General features: G+C 38.7%; 1 protein-coding gene across 4 annotated transcripts in view; it reads right to left on the reverse strand.

Annotated features, from left to right (window-relative positions):
- The window catches only part of cacna2d2a (calcium channel, voltage-dependent, alpha 2/delta subunit 2a), a 212,215-nt gene that overhangs the window by 1,974 nt on the left and 195,329 nt on the right, over nt 1-14,912 (reverse strand). For 2 of the 4 annotated variants that reach the window (XM_084425666.1, XM_084425664.1), the window contains 15 exons: nt 14,411-14,428; nt 11,639-11,699; nt 6,339-6,436; nt 5,539-5,629; nt 5,328-5,390; nt 5,109-5,212; nt 4,688-4,786; nt 3,861-3,955; nt 3,738-3,785; nt 3,414-3,485; nt 3,174-3,326; nt 1,311-1,363; nt 1,158-1,213; nt 952-1,075; nt 756-865 (listed from right to left, as the gene is read on the reverse strand). In XM_084425666.1, coding sequence (XP_084281792.1) covers nt 756-865; nt 952-1,075; nt 1,158-1,213; nt 1,311-1,363; nt 3,174-3,326; nt 3,414-3,485; nt 3,738-3,785; nt 3,861-3,955; nt 4,688-4,786; nt 5,109-5,212; nt 5,328-5,390; nt 5,539-5,629; nt 6,339-6,436; nt 11,639-11,699; nt 14,411-14,428 — 1,245 coding nt within the window. The remainder of the gene's footprint in view (nt 1-755; nt 866-951; nt 1,076-1,157; nt 1,214-1,310; nt 1,364-3,173; nt 3,327-3,413; nt 3,486-3,737; nt 3,786-3,860; nt 3,956-4,687; nt 4,787-5,108; nt 5,213-5,327; nt 5,391-5,538; nt 5,630-6,338; nt 6,437-11,638; nt 11,700-14,410; nt 14,429-14,912) is intronic. The other 2 variants (XM_084425665.1, XM_084425667.1) reach the window with 1 other exon arrangement.

Here is a 14,912-nt window from a genome sequence, read left to right on the forward strand (position 1 = left end):
GATTAAAATATTTAATCGCGATTAATCGCATTAATGTCATAGTTAACTCGCAATTAATCGCACATTTTTATCTATTCTAAATGTCCCTTGATTTCTTTTTGTCCCATTATTTTTTTCTCATCTTAATGCTCTTATCAACATGGAAAAGTGGATCGGCTTGCTTTGTGCAAATGTTTTTTTATTGAAAACAACATTGGCATATACTGTAGTGTTCAATTTCACACTAACATTCTCACTTGAAGCAAATAATCGCGTCAGAGAATGCTTGGCCATCAAAACGACAAAGTTTGCTAGGCCAAAAAGAACGTTAATCTCGCGCTAAAAAAATTGACGCTGTTAAAATGGGTTTGCGTTAATAGCGCGTTTAACTGACAGCATTAATATATATATATATATATATATATATATACATGTTTATTCAGCAAGGATGCATTGAATTGTTTAAAAGTGACAGTTAATGTTACAAAAGATTTCTATTCCAAATAAATGCTGTTCTTTTCAACTTTCTGTTCATCAAAGAATCCTGAATAAAAATGTATCAATGTTTCCACAAAAATATGAAGCAGCACAACTGTTTTCATCATTGATAATAATCAGAAATGTTTCTTGAGCAGCAAATCATCATGTTAGAATGATTTCTGAAGGATCATGTGACACTGAAGAGTAATGATGCTGAAAATTCAGCTTTGATCACAGGAATAAATGACATTTTAAAATATATGCATATAGAAAAGCATGTTTATGCAGAAGGATACATTCCGTCTCCACCTGAGACAGTTTCTCTATTTCACAGGAGTTGCAGGACAGTCTTTCAGCCACCACAAACAGCAGGTTGGTGTTGTTTATTCTCTTAGCATGAATTAATCTGTAAAACAGACACATTGTTATAAAAAACAGTCTTTCATCAGTATATATAATGTAGACTGAGAGCATGACTGGAGTGTGTGTGACCTGGAGCAGTTGTCACAGTCCTGCAGGATGTTGTAGGAGCTGCTGAGGTTACTGAAGTAAAACTGCGTCTGGACCGTCACACAGCTGGTCTCTCTGTGGTCCATTCCTTCAGCATCGACCTCATCTACATCCACACACACGTCAGATTTGTCTTATTGATTCCCTTAAACAACGACCTTTTAGAAATCAATGTAAACGTCACACACCTGTCATGAACCAACTCTGATAGGTGAATCCATACAGCATCTGCTGCAGCAGTGACCTAAGCACAACACACACACACACACACACTCCTGTGTTTACAAGCTACTACATCATTGAGATCAGACATTATAATTGACTGCGAGACAGAAACTCACCAGGCAGCCGCTGACGTCCACCAGGCAACATTTAACACATCAGCAATAGTAGGCTGAGAGGAAACACATGACATTTGATTATGACACAGTTCATCATCCATCCAAATAACCACTTATCTTTATCTGTCTATTCACCCATCTATCCATTTATTCATCCCTCAATCCATCCAATCATTCTGCCAGTGGGATTTTAGTAGTAGTAGTAGTAGTAGTAGTAGTAGTAGTAGTAGTATATATATATATACTATTATATTATTTATTAATATTTTGAAATGTTCAGTTTTTATTTTAATTTTAGTAATTCTGTTGTGTGCTTTGTCAATTTTATTGTTTTATTTAGTTAGTTATTTTCTTATTTAGTTTCAGTTTTTAAATAGATAGTTCTCTATTTTATTTTATTTTTAGTACTTTTAATACTTCAACTTATTTTATTATTATTTTAAGTTATTTGCCAAAATCAACATTTCATTTAAGTTTTTCATCTAATATCTATATTTTATTTTATTATTACTTTATTTCAATTAATGCAAATTATTTAAAATAGTAATTCTGTAGTAATCCTGTTGTGATTTTGTCATCTCTATTAGTTTTTTTACATTTCTATTTAGCTTTATTTTATTTCTTTATATACTTTGTTTTTCATTTAATATTTTTATTTTATTATTTTATTTCTATTAATAAAATTATTTGTAATAGTTTAGCAATTGTTATGTGCTTTTGTCATTTTTATTAGTTATTAATTATATTATTATTATTATTATTTTTTAAATTATATTTCCATTTAGCTTTCAACTTATTTTATTTTTAGTTGCCAAAGCAACATTTGTCATGTAAGTTTTTTAAGTTTAAGTTTTTTAAGTTATTACTTTATTTCAGTTTTTAATGGTTCTAACTTAATTTAGTAAAATAGTCAACAATAACAACACTACATTCTATAATCCAATCCGACTGCAGATTCCAAACGTATTGTTTATATGTACCCTAAACTTTGCAACAATTCAAATACTCATTTACATGTGCATTACATCCATTCCCGAAGACAACTTCAGCCTACACACAGTGCACAAGTCTCCACTTTCAGAAATGGACAAAATCACTGCAATCATATGATATCCATGAGCATAACTGGTGTGTTTACCTTGACGACATCGAAAAATGTGCCGGAAAAGCTTTTTAGCAAATATTCAGTCTTCTCCACTGAGTTCGTAAGATGTAAATAAATACACACTATCGCACATGTGCGCAAGGTGTTTTCAAATTCAAATGTTTATGTGGCAAATATTTCATATTAGAAAAAGAGCATTTAAAATCGAGACCACCCCGATTTCATTTCATTTAGATTGATTGAGGTGTTCACGTGTCCGACTAAGGCTACGTTTACACGTAGGTGGCTATTTTCATAAACGGACATTTCACCCCTCTTCGTTTTCAAAAATAACATCGTGCACACGAACCTGTGTATATGCTGTCAAGAGCATGCCAAACCTGTAGGTGGCAGTGTAACGAGAAGCTCAAGCCCACCTTAGCCAATCAGAATCCCGTAAATAGTCACATTCTGTGACGTCGCTGCCTAAAACTCCGGTTTTCTCTGTTTACATGCAAACGTGCAAACGAAGATTTTCAAAATCTCCACTCTGGCCGGAGTTTTTAGAAAGAATCGGTTTCATTGGTGAATCCTCCGTTTGCGTGTAAACGAAGGGCGCAAACGAAGGGAAATGTCTCCGTTTTTCAAAATAACCATGTACGTGTAAACGGGGCCTAAGATTTGGATCAGATTATTAACAGATTATTAGATTGCATGTAAAAGTAGCCACCGTCTTATCCCATCCATCCATCCATCCATCCATCCATCCATCCTCTTACCACAAACACTCCTCGTGGGGCGGCCCCTGTGTTGCTGCTGGGCACGGGGTCACACACTGACTGATAGTCGTAGGACTGTTTGCGTTTGTAAAAGGAGTTGTTGTAGAGGCTGTAAAAGAGAATGGGGTCGACTTCGCTGAAGAACATCCCAATCTACAGATAAAAGAGGAAGAGCACAGGGTGAAAAACAGGAGCAAATACAGTCTGTTTTCACATCGCTGTCCTGTTGAACCTCCTGACCTTATTCCAGTGGTCCTTCTGATTGGACATGATGAGGAAGCCGCCGTCATCTATCAGATAACAAAGCAAGTCCTGCAAAGAACAAGGACAGCTTCTAGTAAACGCATTACTGTTCTTACACAATACGTGCCTGTAGTGCATGGGTTTACGTCAGACACAGACAATCAATCAGTCAATTTAAATGGAAAATGATGGTAATATCACTATATCAATCAGCCATACACTTAATGGACAAACTCTGAAAAGAAGCTGTGAATGAGGATGTATAGTTTGGATCTATAACTCTTAGTATTGACAGATCTGAGTGCATTCAGAGTCTCTTACATCACTGTTGGCTTCACAGTCCATTTCACAGCCACTGGTTGGTCCACACTGTCAGGCAGGAACAACAGTATTTAGCAATAGTACTCGTGTGTGTATATATATGTGTGTGTGTGTGCATTTTACCGTTTGAGAGCCCTGCCGGTTGCTGTCGGTGTGGTTGCTTGCCAAGATCTTGAATTTGTCAGTCCAAGCCTCAAGATCAAGCTTCACACCCACAACTAAGATAGTATTAGACAGAAAAAGAATGAGAAAAAGAAACCCTAACACCTCTGGTCTACAACTTAAATGTGACCCAAAAATGAGTGGGAATGCGCACAGGCTGATTACGAGCTACGGGCAAAACAAGTGAAAAATGTATTCTCTATAGCATGAGTCTGAACCAATGAAATGTGATTTTCAAACTCATGCTGAGAAACAAAATGATCTTACTCACGCTCACTGACACGCCAGAAGCGTGTGCACAAAGACGCCTCAGACAGCGCGCGATCCCGATATACACAGAATTACAGTATTTCAGGATTTTAAGGTATGGTTTCTAGATTACTTTGGCAAGATATTTACATCAACTTAGTTCAACAGAGTTGACTTTACAACGATGTTCAGAGCGGAATATGTCATACTTCTAAACCCAGATTCCTAACGCAGCACTTATCTGTGCTAATCCACCTGTCAGGTAATCCTAAAGGAACACGATGATCATGAGCTCTGTAAAGAACCACAGCATATCACTGTAGATTTGAAGTAAAAAAAAAAAAAAAGGCAAAATGTCTCTGGATTTATTGCAGTAAATGACAGATATCCAACCTTCCATTGGATAAGATGAAGTTCTTAAGCTATTAAAGTACCATATCAAATCCCACATTTGATCTTGCCATCATTTGTCTGGTTTAAAAGGCTTCCATGTGAACCCTATTTGTTATTTTGTCATTTGTCGAGAAGTTTTATTGTACCTGCAGGTTTGATGTTTTTGCTTCCTATGGTAATGTCCACTGCTGTGCTAACCAGAATGCCGATGGTGTCGTTCTCTGGATTCAGCATGTCATCATTGCCTGAAAAAAAAAGAAAAGAAAAAAGAGCAGCTCTTGAAAACTATTACATAATAAAATTACCAATATATTATATAAATGATACTGTGATTCTAATTAAAAATTCTGATTGAGAAGTCTGAAGACATTGTAAATTAAACAAAGTATGGAAGAGTGTAATCTAATCAATATAATGAATATGTAATGCTTGTTTTGTTCATATTAAAGGTATTACTCTGGTTTCACTTTGCATAGTAAAAACATTACCTAAAGAGTGTGTGACTTATGTGACTGTAAAGACAGTTTAGTGTCTGATGTGTTTCTATAATAACACACACACACTCACCGGTGCGATAGGGCGCTCTGAAGATGTAGCCCTTGTTGTCCAGACTGCGACGGTAATAACTAGCATTAAATGGCTCTGGATCCTCCTCCCAGGTCTCAGCGGCCCTGATGCATGCACACACACACACACACACACACACACACACACACACACACACTTAACCTCAGCAGGTATTTACAATAACACAGTGACAAAGATTAAAAAAAGAACCGCACTCACTTATTAGGGAAAACTCGAGTGACGCCTCCATCTGTGGCCGCAAAGACTGCCAGAAAGCCATACCTAGAGTAACACAACACACACGTTTACTCACATTTACAGTACCTCTAGCTCTAATGAAGGTGCTTTTGTGCTTGAGATTAGGATGATGCTAAATTAGCATGGTGTGAATCTGAGGAAGTTCACTGGTTCATTCTGAATATGAACATACGTGTTGAGGTCCTTGGTCTTCCAGACTTTATCTACCAGCTGTCTAATGATGCCCGTGTCCAAGATCAGATTATGCAGCAAGAAATTGTCACCTGCATGGAATAATGATGATAATATTAGGATATATGAGCTGATATCTTAATACAAGATTGTTCTAAGTTCAAGAATTAGTCATAGAGAGTCAGAATTACGCTCAGTGTTGTTATTGCTAACGAAAACTAAAACAAGTAAAAAATCATTTTCAGAAATTTAAATAGAGCTTAAGAAGAACTTAGTTACAAAACAAAAATTGGGAACTGCAATAGATAAGAAGTTGAAGTACTAAAATTACTAAAACAAAAATGAATTAAAGCTATAAATAAAATAAAAAAAAAATCACAAAAGCACATTTACTTAAACTAAAGTTAAAATGAAAACTGATCATATTGAAATAAAAGTTAACCAAAAATATGAATGAATACTATAATAGTATGTAAATAATACTTCTAAAATAACACTAATTATGTGGGGTCCATGACAGTATCCACAAAAAACATACAACATTTTATGTTAAACAGATTCTTAGGTGGTTTAAAGTGGTCTCAGCTGGTTTCTTAGCTTGGGCAAGTCCGTTTTCTAGCTAAAAAGTGGCCAAAACCCTTCTAAATCCAGCCAGCAGACCTGTTGTAGTGCAAAGTAGTGCAAGAATACCATCAACAGATTCCTCAACAATCCTTAAAAAAGTCGTAAAGTCAGTCAATAAATTCACACACTGCTAAGAGGGATGAAAATACTGGCGTTTGTAAGATCTGCGAGACTCACATTGTTTGGAGTCTGGTGTGACCTTCTCCATCAGAGCGATGAAGTTGAGCAGGAACTCCGTGTTGTTGTTAGAGAGCTCCAGTTCTTTGCAGTATTCCCTGAGGAAAACACGTGTCATTCCTCACTGACAGGACACACATATAAAAACTCTCTCTTATAGATTCACTTCAAAAACAGTTATATTATAGACTGCAAAACCTTGATAGATAGTGAGAGTTTTGCGTTGACAAAACGCATTAACAAAAATTTCACTTTGCTCACATTCATGTATACATCTTAAACACACATAAAACACCAAATACATGTATAAAACAACAAACAGCAAAAAAACTATTCTTAACCAGTACTTAACGGAAACATCATTAAAACAAGATCATTTACCTGAGAAGTAAAACCACAGTGTATTTTGTCTTGATTCATTGGTAGATTTAAGCATAAGCTCTTGCCTAAAATACACTTATATGTATTCTTGCAAAATCTCAGTTAACTGTATCTCGTTTCAAGGATGTTTTTACTGGAAAACAAGACAGAACTACTTGGAGTGTATATGCAAAGGACAAACACACACAGAGAGATGATCATTCATAGATTCATGCACGTGAACTTCTCTAGATCCATCAGTTCTTTAACATGCAAATCAAAGTGAACCTTCCCCTTGATACTGATGAAGGAAGTGAGGAGAAGGCCATGCACACAGATACAGAGGAGACGCGCGGGCGAGAGCTGCAGCGATGAGATGTGGAGAATCTGCTGATCCACGACAGCAGACGACAATGAGCTCAAACACAGAGATACCCAGAGGAAAATTTACAGCTCCGAGGTTTGGCTTTCATCACATGGCTTTATCTCAGATGTTTTTGTCTATAAAATTGTGCATTGCAAAGATGAACATTTGAGTTCAAATTACAGTAACTGCACATTAAAATCTCACAACAGTTTGAGACACTGTTGAGATCTCTTCTGAAATCTAAAGGAGACACATGTGAGATTACTGGGGTCTTTTTCTCAGGTTAAAATCTGTAAAGCAGGAGATTTAAAGGAACTTTCCAGGTTCATAACAAGTTAAGCTTTATCAACAGCTTTCATAACCACATAAACAAACTTGAGGAGTGGGTTGAAAGTTTGTAAAACAAGCAAATATCACATTTATTATAATATACTACTGACAGTGAAAGTATATTAGGCCAGACATATAGTAAGGTGTTGTAATTTTTGCTACCAAAAATGAGAGTAATTTTAACTGTAAAATATTGTAAAAACGCTACGAAAAAAACAAAACGTTAATAGGTTAACAATAAGTTCCTATACTATATACAGGGAAAAACTGTAAAATACATTTCATGTATTTAGATTACATGCAATTTACAGTAAAATACTGTTAAATGTACAGTTTTTAGAAGTAAAAAAGGCAAATCAAATTCAGAAAAACTGTAAACAAACATTCCCAGAATTCCCTGTGTGACAGTTCATATTTGAAAATATTTAGTTAAAATTATTGTTTCTTAATAGTTTTTGTCATCAGTTATGCACATTTGGGTTCCCTTTCAAGGGAACTCGCGCTGCGTCGATTGGCGCTGAGGGAACGCTTCGCGTGATGACGTCTTGAAGCACATGTAAAATCAGTCCAATGGTGTGGCGGAACGTAGGAGGCGGGTGACGTCACGAACCAGGAAACTATAAAGTTTCATTCGCCAGCTTCTGTGTCTTCAGTAGCGCTCATTGTGAAACTGTCTTTTTCATTTTTGGTGTTGTTTGCCTTTATATCACTATATATATATATATGTAAAGTCATGGCGAGCAAGCAGCAGTTTAGGATGTGCGTGCACCCCTGCCTGCGTTATTTAACGGGTGGACACACACACATTCTTTGTGTAGCTTGTTTGGGTGAGGAGCATGCACACTCAGCACTCGAGGGTGCTGGCTGTGAGCACTGTGATGTGCTTCCCATGCGGACACTCCGATCACGCCTGGCGTTCTTGAGGATGCGTTCCCCAGGGCTCTGGTCCCGGTGTTGCCGAGGCACAGCAGTGATCGCAGTCATGGGGTTCGCAAATGGATCTATCAGTGGGGTTAGAGACGGGCCCAGCCTTATCTCTGCCTTCACCTAATAGGTCCAGTGCCTTCTCTCAGGGTTTGGAAGCACGTGCTGCGGTTCCTTCCGCTCCGATTGAGGCACCGACACTGCAGCTACCTAGTTCTGAGGAACTAGATGTTATCATTGTCGACGCAAGAGATACTGAGGACTCGCCACCTCAGTTTCATGCGTTTGAGGAGCTTGTGACAACAGCAGTTGAAAGACTGAGTATTGACTGGCCAGCAGATGAGCAAGATGTTCGTTCCAAAAGCAAGCTGGACGAATGCTTCCTGCCATCACGGTCACAACTTCAACGCCGGGGCCTACCGAGGTGTGGAGATCGTGGGAGAAACCGGTTTCGTAGAGAGTGTATAGTGCACAAACATTGAACTATTTCTCTATTTCATATTATACACAGAAAGGCTGGGGACAGGGAGGGTGCACTCAGCCACAGTCTTCGAGGGGTAAGACGGATCTGAGGACCTTCATTATCTCCAAGAAGGCTGCGGGGAAAAGGTCCTGACGCCTGAGGGCTCGGCAGTCCCCCCCGAAGTGGAGCGGTCAACACCTCATTATACTGTGCCCGTCTCCCTTCGGTGTCTTCAGGGGACCGTTCTGCCAACCCTGCCACCTCGTGTGTTTCAGGGTGCAGCGGTCTCTGGCGAGCACATATGTCAAGGTCCAGCCGGAAACGCAGTGGCCTCGGGATGCCCGCCCCCTCCAGGGAAGGTTCTAGAGCAGTCTGGTCGGTCGTTCCCTGCCGGTTCGCCATTACAGAGCGTCGGGCTGATTGCACAACAAAAACCAGAAGCCAGTCTCGAGAGGCTGGTACCACTAGTACAATTTTTGGCAGCATGGAGGCTCCTGCCAAATGTTTCTTTTTGGGTCCTGCACACCATAGAAAAAGGGTATCAAATACAGTTCGGGTCTCGCCCGCCCAGGTTTATAAGGGGTCCTATTCACTGTGGTGGGCCCAGGGCAGGTTCTAGTAATGGAACAAGAAGTGAACGATAGATTCACGATAGATCTCAAGGACGCATACTTCCATATATCCATCCTTCCATATCACAGGACGTTTCTGAGCTTTGCTTTCGGGGGCAAAGCTTACCAATATCGAGTTCTTCCGTTCCGCCTTGCACCATCACCCGGCACTTTCACGAAATGCGTAGATGCAGCTCTGGCTCAGTCGCATCAGTTGGCGGTTTGGCATAGAGAGTTGGGATTACAGCTAAATGCCAAAAAGAGTGTGTTTTCTCCACTACAGAGGACCACTTTTCTAGGCGTGGTTTGGGACTCAACGTCGATGCAGGCATGCCTTTCACCGGCACGCATAGAGTCCATCCTTTCGGCTGTGAAAAGAATAAAGCTAGGCCAGTCACTCACTGTCAAGCAGTTTCAGAGACTGTTGGGTCTATTGGCAGCAGCATCAAACGTGATACCTTTTGGACTGTTGTATATGAGACCCCTGCAGTGGTGGCTCAGGACCACAACCCCTTTCGCATGATATGGGTCACGCGGTGATGCTTGCGTGCCCTGGTTATGTGGAAGAAACCTTGGTTCCTGTCCCAGGGTCCCGTGTTGGGAGCTTCTTGTCGTCGCGAGACGCTAATGACAGATGGTTCTCTCACGGGCTGGGCAGCGATCCTAGAAGGACGCTCGACTCTGGGTCTGTGGAGGGACCACCATCTCTCATGGCACATCAACCACCTGGAGATGTTGGCCGTTTTTCTTGCCCTATAGGACTTCCTCACAGAACAATCGACGCAACGCGAGTTCCCTTGAAAGTTCCCTCGAGGTTACAGTGGTATCCGAGGCGTTTTATGCTGCATCTTCTGTTGTTTAATGAATGTTTATTGCATTATTTTAGTGTCATGTGTGTTCCCATGATGGTGTTTTGTGTTTGTGTTTCTGTATACTAGTATAATTCAGCTTGTGGAAAGGCTACTTGTGATCAACTTCTTCATAATTTTTCATGAGGCTTCCTCTTTTACCACTTGCATTTTTATGGTGGTTGTCAGTATATGTTAAAGGAACAAAACCGATTTTAGTAGCAGTTTTTGGAGTTACCGGTTTAAATTGAAATGTTACAATTTTATACTATACAATTTACAGGTTATTCTGTAAATATGTTTACATTTTTACTGTATTTTTTTTACAGAATTATTCTGGCAACCACAGCTGCCAGGATTGTTTTGTAAAAACAACGGGATTTTTTTTTTCAGTGTACCCGTTACAACTACCCGTTAACTCTTTCCCCACCATTGACGGAATTTTCCAGCTTTCCATGTTTTCACTGTTATATGGTAGGAGGCGCTATTACGTATATTCTGAAAGTGTACAGAATCTCTGGATAAAAGCACAGGCAAAAAAGGAGCAGAAAAAAGTGATAAGTAGTCTATGCAAAACATTTTTATATTCTCATGTTTTTGTTCAAAATTTTGCTTTTTTTATGAAACATTCAAGTGTTGATCAAATAAGAATGGATTAAGCTAGAATAAAACGTTCTATTTGGTTGTTTAGAAGCAGAGGCTCTGTTCTTTCTTATGATATATTGCATATTCAGATATTCATGCAACAAATTATTTTGGGGTCCATGACATTTTTGTAAAAAATGATAAAAAATGCTGGCTTTTTTTTTTCTTTCTTTTTTTGCTGGTGGGGAAAGAGTAAAGTATTTTAAATAGAGCATACTTCACCTGCAGAAAATGCATTGATTAAACATCCCTAGAAGAAATAAGATATGCGGTTTAAGAAAAATACAAGCTTTAATTTACTGGCTCCAATAGAATTCAATTTTAAGTGAAATACTGTACGCATAACTACTGCTTTTTTATAAAAACGAAACGACATTTAAAGGTTGTTCATTAAAGGTTCTTTAGGGAACCATCAATGGCAATAAATAATCTTTTTTTTTTTTAGGAGTGTACTTGTAATGAACCCAGAACAGTAAAATTCTCCATTTTTTGTGTTTACTGCTGTCAAGCAGAATTAATTGACACATTAAAGAGATCTTTTTAGGATTTTTTTTCTTTCCTACGGGTGACGGCGAGGAGTCTCGACAGACAGAACAACAAATAAACACATTCACTTGGGTTAAAATGGAAAGACACGTTACGCACAGCAAACACACAGAGACTACAGTCACTACGGTATGTTGAAAAGGAGGTTAGGGATGGACGTATGCACGAAAACAGGAACGTGGCTTCAAGAAGTCACACAAAGCTACCTGGGGGCAATGAACACATGTCCCTCTGACTCAAAAGTGTTTGGCAGGAGAGACTCAAAATCTGCAACAGAAACGGGCAAGATTATCCAGGGGGAAGCGGAGGGTGGAGAACACAGGGAGGCTTCTGAGAAACAAATGAACATCAGCTGCTCTTCAAAAGGTGCAGGAACGCAGTGGGGACGTTACCATACGCAACACTGAGGAATCATGGGGGAATACCAGCGTTAGCCACTATGGTGCCTTCAATGGAGTCGCATTGGCCAAAATAATGGAAAAATTGGGAAAGCAGACAGTTTTAGATTGATTGGAATTTTTGTTCAAATTTCGTTCTTTTGCAAGTCGGAGAACTGGCTCGACTCCCGGGATACACATTGAGACGAAGCGAGTTCTCCGACGTCGTTTTCATAAACAGTGTGTGCCGTGCCGCTTTCTTTTTCAACAGGCATCAACATGGCAAACCGTTTAGCTGGGAGTGGGTGAGACAGGGGTCCTGATGGAGGTGATCACCCCAGACTGGCACCGCGGAGCCGCTCCAGAGACACAATCGGAGAAAGTGCCCAGCATTGTGAAGGGCAAGAGGAAGGGCAACCCAGTTTAATCTACTACATGTTACTGAAGCATTTGCATGTCTTTATATTCAACAAATAATCATGTTAAACAAGTCACATTATTCTGTATATATATCCCAATGAAACCACTGTTGTGCCCAGGTAGTTTTCCCTCCACAATGTCTAGCACTTCCAGGTCAGGGATTTTGAAGACGTAGCGGCACGTCCACAGTGGCAGTCTGGAGGGTGATAGACGCACAGAGGGGTCAAGCTGATGAAAACACGGGGTGTAAGAGGAGGACGACAAACCAACCGGCCGCTACCAAGAGCTCCAGCACCGAGACAACAGGAAAGGACCTAAAGGAGGCCATCTAGCAAATTCATCTGCAGCCTATTCCTGCCCCTCAACTGATCATTATAAACAGTAATAGAAAAACCTAAAAGAATAAACTGTGGCTAAATGGAAGACAACATCACATGCTCATAGAGGTCTGTCTTTAAGTATTCAGCTGTAAGGCAACATTTCTACTCAGTCTTCGAGATTTAATGGCACAGTTTACGCCAAAATAGAAATTCAAGATCATTTATTCACCCTCAAAACCGATATGGAGAACAATGGGAGATGTTTTGGAGGATGTTCAAACTGCTCGATTCTATTCAATGAAAGTATACAGTGATTAGGGGCAATGTTGTTATTGCTAACCAAAGCTATAGCCATCTGAATAGCTGTGAATCTCCTGAAATACTACTGATCTGCATTTCTTTTATTCTTATTTGTTTTTTATACATTTCAATTTTTTTTATGCATCTGTTATCTGTTGTCTTTTTTAATTCCTTTGAATACATACAGTATATATATTACAATTGTGCATGAAATGTGCTAATACAGTACACTGTATATATATATATATATATAAACTTGCCTTGCCTTAAAACTAAAACTATTACACATTTATTTCTTTAATTTAAATAAAGTAAAATAAAATAAATATTAAATTAAATATAAATATTAAATAAAAAACTTAGTTACAAAAATTAGTTGCTTTGGCAATTAAACATAAATATATAAGTTTAATTTGAAGTAATACATCTAATTCAAAATATTAATAAATACTATAATAGCATTTAAATAAAACGAACACTGATCAGGCAATGTCAAGCACCAAAAAGCTAAACTTCAAGTTTAAAAAACAAAAACAAAATCATAAAATGCTTTTTGTGGGGATGAGATCAAAAGTAAAATATGTTTACTGGAAAGTGAAAATAGTAATGATTTTGTTTGGTCCTTCATACAAAGCTTTTAAATGATTTCAGAAAGCCTGGAATACAGTGCACAAGTAATAGGACTATTTTATAATCCCTTTATTATGCTCTTTTGATCTTTTTGGAGGTTGACAGGGACTGCACAGTATATATTTTCATTAAAAGAAATGGAGCAGAATAAACATTCTGCACAATATGATATTTTGTGTTCAATGGATGAAAGAAAGTCATATAGTTTTGGAGTTGCATTTTCATTTTTAGGTCCAAAAATTCAGATCAAACAGACAATGATATGCTACACTCAAAGATCAATTATTACTTCTCAACAAAGACCACAATAATATCATACTTGTACTACTCTAATTGCTAATTCATACTACGGTACTGCTTAAGCTTACTTTGGGGATGCTTCCAAACAAATGACTGCATCTATATAACTAGAGTAGGACTTTTACTAGCTGTGACAAACAACAACTGACAATTTCATCAGTAAATGCACCAATTTGAGTAACTTAAGGATGGTAACACTGTCACCGAGGAAGAAAAAAGGGAGGAGGAGACAGGTGGAAGAGAACTTTCCCAAATGTAATGGACACAGGGATTAGAAATACGTTTTGACAGTGAGAGAAAAATCATATTTTATTCTTTTTCAGGATGTCAAGGAGAGACCTTAAACGGCTGTCCGAGCCAAGAGAGAGAGAGAGAGAGAGAGAGCTTGAGAAGGGAAAAGAGAAAGATGTGGGTCTAGGCCGCAGCAAGAGGGTGGGTGGGTGAGTGAGGGAGTGAGGAAGAGGAGGAGAGAGAGGAAGAGGAGGGTCTTGAAGGCAAGGCGGGCAGGAGGAACAGAGGAGGCAAGCAGGCTGGAACAGGTGGAGGTGGGCGTCAGCGGGGAGTTTAGGACAAGGGTACGAGGAAGGAAGTAGAGTAACAAAGGTGGTGGACCAATATGGTGTATACTTGCCCTTGAAGTCTGATCCATCTGAGGAGGAGAGAGCAGAAAAGAAACAGGGGGGACGGGTAAGGGGAGGAGGGGGGTCACAGACAATATTTTATTCAATGACTGTTTGAATAAAAATATTGTTTTTTCAAAAGAAGTAAAATCAAGTCAGTCAAAACAGTAATGAACAACTGAGAACAGGAAACCAAAATGAATGACAAGCCACAAAGAATATATGCAACAAGTAAACAGAGAGAAGTGAACGGAGACGAGGAGAGAACATCTGAGGACACAAGACCAGAATCAGAGCTAATGAACCTTCACCATATCAATAATATGACAAACATGAAAAACGGAATATATATATATAAATATAGTCACAAAATAAGAATCTCACAATAGCTATGAAGAGAGGAACGCTTTGGAGTAGAAAGAAAGAAAGAAAGAAAGAAAGAAAGAAAGAAAGAAAGAAAGAAAGAAAGAAAGAAAGAAAGAAAGAAAGAAAGAAAGAAAGAAAGAAAGAAAG

This window comes from Rutilus rutilus (genome assembly GCF_951802725.1).
Source record: "Rutilus rutilus genome assembly, chromosome: 12".
Classification (NCBI taxonomy): domain Eukaryota; kingdom Metazoa; phylum Chordata; class Actinopteri; order Cypriniformes; family Leuciscidae; genus Rutilus; species Rutilus rutilus.